This window comes from Morone saxatilis, unplaced genomic scaffold (genome assembly GCF_004916995.1).
Source record: "Morone saxatilis isolate NCDOM2014 unplaced genomic scaffold, NCSU_SB_2.0 Contig0, whole genome shotgun sequence".
NCBI classification, from domain to species: Eukaryota; Metazoa; Chordata; class Actinopteri; family Moronidae; genus Morone; species Morone saxatilis.
The window spans coordinates 2,009,109-2,013,290 of record NW_023339650.1 but is presented as its reverse complement, the minus strand read 5'-3'; the positions used below and the strand labels follow the sequence as shown (position 1 = coordinate 2,013,290).

The following is a 4,182-nucleotide window of genomic DNA, read 5'->3' as shown; positions in this document are numbered from 1 at the left end:
ATATATATATATATATATGTTCCTCTCTTTAACTCATGTATTTGTTTGTTTGTTTGTTTGTTTTACATTTATTTTCTTCTATTTTTCAGTCTTGTTGGGTTTTCTTTTCCTTTATGTTTTCTTACCCATGTGCCATGCAGGGTGGGGGAAATGGAGAAGGGGGAACTTTAAAGACTGGAGGGGCAAACAAGGGCGCTTTGTCAGTGCTTGTATATTTATGTTAAAATGACCGACGAAAGTAGCCTTTTACAGATGTATGTAAGGCTGATCTGTCAAACTAATCTCCAGACTGGATCACAAAAATAAATGGAAACAAAAAGAGATTATAGTAGATCTGTTGTTGTGATGGCAGAGACTTAGTTCTATTGAGTATTACAGAACTGGTCAGTTGAATTGAAATATCAATTTATTAGAACTAAAATGTTGTTTAATGTATGTATATATATTCTAATTTAAGCACACCTCTTTTAGTTAGTGCAGGTATCATGATGTAACAAAAACAAAAGTTTTTTTTCTCTTATTGTTACCTAGTCTCATATTGCCAGGTCAACAATATAAGGCTGGTAATGGACATTAGGAGAGAGCTTTACTGACAGCTTAAAATAGCTTACCGTTTTGGAAGAGTGGTTCTCCGTTTGGAACAGGGCGGTTATTCAGCGTTAAGTTCCTGTGATGAACTGAAACCAAATCTAGACCCAGCATCATCCTCAGAGCCTGAAAGCAGAGGACCACAGGCACATACAGATCAAGTTATAAGTAGACATTTCCACCACTGATTATCTAACAAACTGCTACATTATGGACAATGATAGGAAAAGTCTAGTATAAGACTATGCCACTAAAAAAACTGCTTCATAAACTCTATCAGCCGTTATATCTGCCATATTACACACCTTACTGCAGTCTCCTCTCCCGTCACAGACTGTGCTGATGTAGACTGCCCAGGTGCCGTCAGTAGATGAGGCCAGCAGGTAGGTGCAGCTGCCCTGGAAATGGAAGTGCTTCCTGTCAAAAGTGCGGTAGTGGGCTCCACCCCAGGACATGCAGGTGGCTGAGCTCTGAGGCACCCTGACGCTACCCAGAAGACCACCGCGCACCAGAGGAGAGGACTGGGAGTCTGGAGAGGAGATAGAGGAGATACAGTGAGCAGCTGCAGACCCTTCAGTGCAAACAAAAAAGATGATCAAAAGAGAGATTTAAACAGATTTTGAGGAAAAATAAATTAATTTCAGGTCACAAATTTATGCTTGAGCAGCATCCAAAACAGCATGCATGTCTTCTGACCAGGAAGCAGAGTGTAGGTGCAAGACAAGCAGGTCTGGTCAGAGGCATTCCTCCAGCTCAGCCCCCACAGGCTGCTGCAGCACTGCTCCATCTGCATCAAGGAGGAGTTATGAACTCCGGGGAACTCCTCACAGCTCCACGTAGAGTAACACTGGCCACGCACGCCCACACCTGGGTGTAAATAGAGAGGAAAGCGGAAGGAAAAAAAATGAGAGAACTCCAAAAAAAATTTATCCTGCTATAGTCACTGTCTTCAGATTTTTAAAATAAATGAGTAATAGTGAGAATATCTGTTGGAAAAGGTTGTACCAGTGAAAAATCATTGTTGTTTTCTGTTTTCTAATCTAGTATGGTTAATTTAAAGTAGTTATAGTCATTTATAATCCTTTCTCATAAGCAATAAAATAAAAATAAGCCTGAGCTTTGGGCTTGCTACTGGCCAACTTTATTGTGTTCCCTTGTGTTTTATTACACAACATAAATATTAAAACAGTAAAAATAAAGAAATTAAATAACAATAATATCACTTTGCTGTGCAGCTAAAGTCAGTTCGCTTTCTGAGTTTAAATAGGTCACACACTATACTATATTTAAGTTAAATATATTATGTATAAGTTAAGAGTTTTTTACTAATTTGTGATAATGTTAATTAATCACAATGCAAGTCATGTCATTTTATTTTATACAGCCCAGAACCAAAAATCTGGACACCGACAACACCCTCTGTCCTTACACCCTTAATCCGGGTAATGTAAAACTGCATACTGCACACGGTACTGATCTGCTGGTCTCTTGTCCTCACCCTCTGAGCAGCGTGGTCCGGCCCAGCCCTCACAGCATGCCCTCACTGTCTTGTTTACCCTCTCGCTCTCCATCTCGGGGGGTCTGCGATGGACAGACACGTCAGCTCAAAAGTCAATATATTTACAATAATGCTTGTATTCATGATGATATGAATTGGTGAACTATTGGGCGCATGAGCACATAAGGTCAAAAATCTTAAGGAAAACTGAGCATGCATTTGATCCCATGCAGGTTGCTTATAGGCCTGTAGCTAACGTTTGAAATGTATACCGTGACCTAATTACATGGCTCTATGGTGGCTAACGAGCCCATGGAAAAGCAAACTGGTTAGAAGGCTCTCAGGTTGAATCAACTCTGAACCGGCACTAGCTTCAGCCCAGAACTAGCACTAGGTTCACCTTGGTGGAAAAGGGGTAAAAGGGGTATAGAGGATGTTACAGTACTTGTTGAACTTACTTCTCAAAAAGGAAATGGGTCTCACTTCTATTTGTTGATTTTTCCTCTGGTTTGAACACAATTCAACCTCATATTTAAAGCAGAATGCTTTCAGAACAATTTGATTTGAGTAACAATCTTGTGAGCTGGGTTCTTCAAACCTTAGAGACAGGTCAAGACACTGACAATTACTGAACGTTCACTTACTTGTACAAGAAACAGGATGCCTTGGGACCTTGTTGTTTGTAGTATAGTGCGATGCCATCATCACCCCCATGTTTGATGCGCATCCTGTCCACATCTAGCCACCAGCCCTGGGTGTTATACTGATACACCTCAGAACAGCTCACTTCAAGCTGCAAACGTGGGGACAGGACTCGCTCCACTTTCTCCTCCACCGCGTGTTCACACCAGTGCCTAGAGCACAATACACAGATTTAATTTCTTCTCTAATACTTCATGTTCAAGTTTCGCACAAAGGTACTTGCACAAAGTTTAGTTCAACGTCCTGAATTCAAAGGGAAAGAACCAACTTCTACTCTCTACTCTGTAGAAAGCAATGTATATGCAATGGCGAACAGTTACACAGTATACTTAAATGAGGCTGCAATTAGGAATTATAAATTATAAATTAAGAAACAAATTGGAGTTAGTATTAAAATATCATTATTCATGTTATGTTATGGCATTACCTTTAGTACAAATTCTAATGTGAGTTTTGGACTTTAAATATATAAAGTGTATTTCAAATTAAACAAGTTGGTCAGTGGGTAAGTGAAATAAAAGACTTGTGCTTGGAAAAGTATTATTTCCATATGAATTAACTACAGCTCTAACGAGTGTTATTGTGCTGTTTCAGTGGTTTATACAGTGATCTGCACAGTATTTACTCAAACGGGTGAATCTTGCTCATGACTGTTATCACATTTTATCTCTCTTAGCACTCTTTCACACCTCCCTCGTCGATATACATTAGCTTAATCCTGCTTTGACCGGTGTGAATCACACTCACCCCATTCCCATCACTGTCTGCAGTCCAAACAGAATCAGTAGTAGTGTCTCCATAGTCCTCTACTGAACATTTATGCTTACAATTCCTGTAAAAAAAAGTTTGTATGCAAGTTTTTTTTAAAGATAGAATTTCTAATGAAACATCATAATATCAATTTAAAATCCTTATGGTTGCCAGGATGACTCAAAAGTCAAAAGTAACTTTAAAAATCAGGACTGTTGATAAAGGACATCTTAATGATGTTAACCAATCAAAGGATTGTCATCATTGTTAGTATTTAACCAATCCATACAAACTGATAAAACCAATAAATATAAAATTCCTTGAAATTATTAAATTACATTATTACAAATGTTGACTACTTCTATCCTCCTACTACAATTTACAAAAGGTGCACTTACCTTTGAAGTGCTTTTGGGAAATCTTAAAAAGTCCTTGGCTCATTATTCAATATTTATACATTTTTGTGGGTTCACTGTCTGCTTTTTGTCACTATTTTTCTTTTTTGTCCCGTCCAACAGTTTATGATACAGTCCTCAGTGAAGTAATACTTTGTCTTTTTGAGGGATCAGAGCCCCAGGCGCAGGGTTTTAAATGCGGGCGGTGACTCATGGGATGTACTGTAGCATCTAAACCTGCTGCCATTG

General features: G+C 38.8%; 1 protein-coding gene across 1 annotated transcript in view; it reads right to left on the bottom strand.

Annotated features, from left to right (window-relative positions):
• Positions 1-3,588, bottom strand: part of scospondin (subcommissural organ spondin) — a 78,752-nt gene extending 75,164 nt beyond the window's left edge. Inside the window, exons 1-6 of the mRNA XM_035656242.1 lie at positions 3,536-3,588; positions 2,731-2,940; positions 2,087-2,169; positions 1,285-1,455; positions 894-1,117; positions 612-714 (exon numbers count right to left, since the gene is read on the bottom strand). Of these exons, the coding sequence (XP_035512135.1) occupies positions 612-714; positions 894-1,117; positions 1,285-1,455; positions 2,087-2,169; positions 2,731-2,940; positions 3,536-3,588 (844 nt within the window). The remainder of the gene's footprint in view (positions 1-611; positions 715-893; positions 1,118-1,284; positions 1,456-2,086; positions 2,170-2,730; positions 2,941-3,535) is intronic.
• Positions 3,589-4,182: the final 594 nt, after the last annotated feature.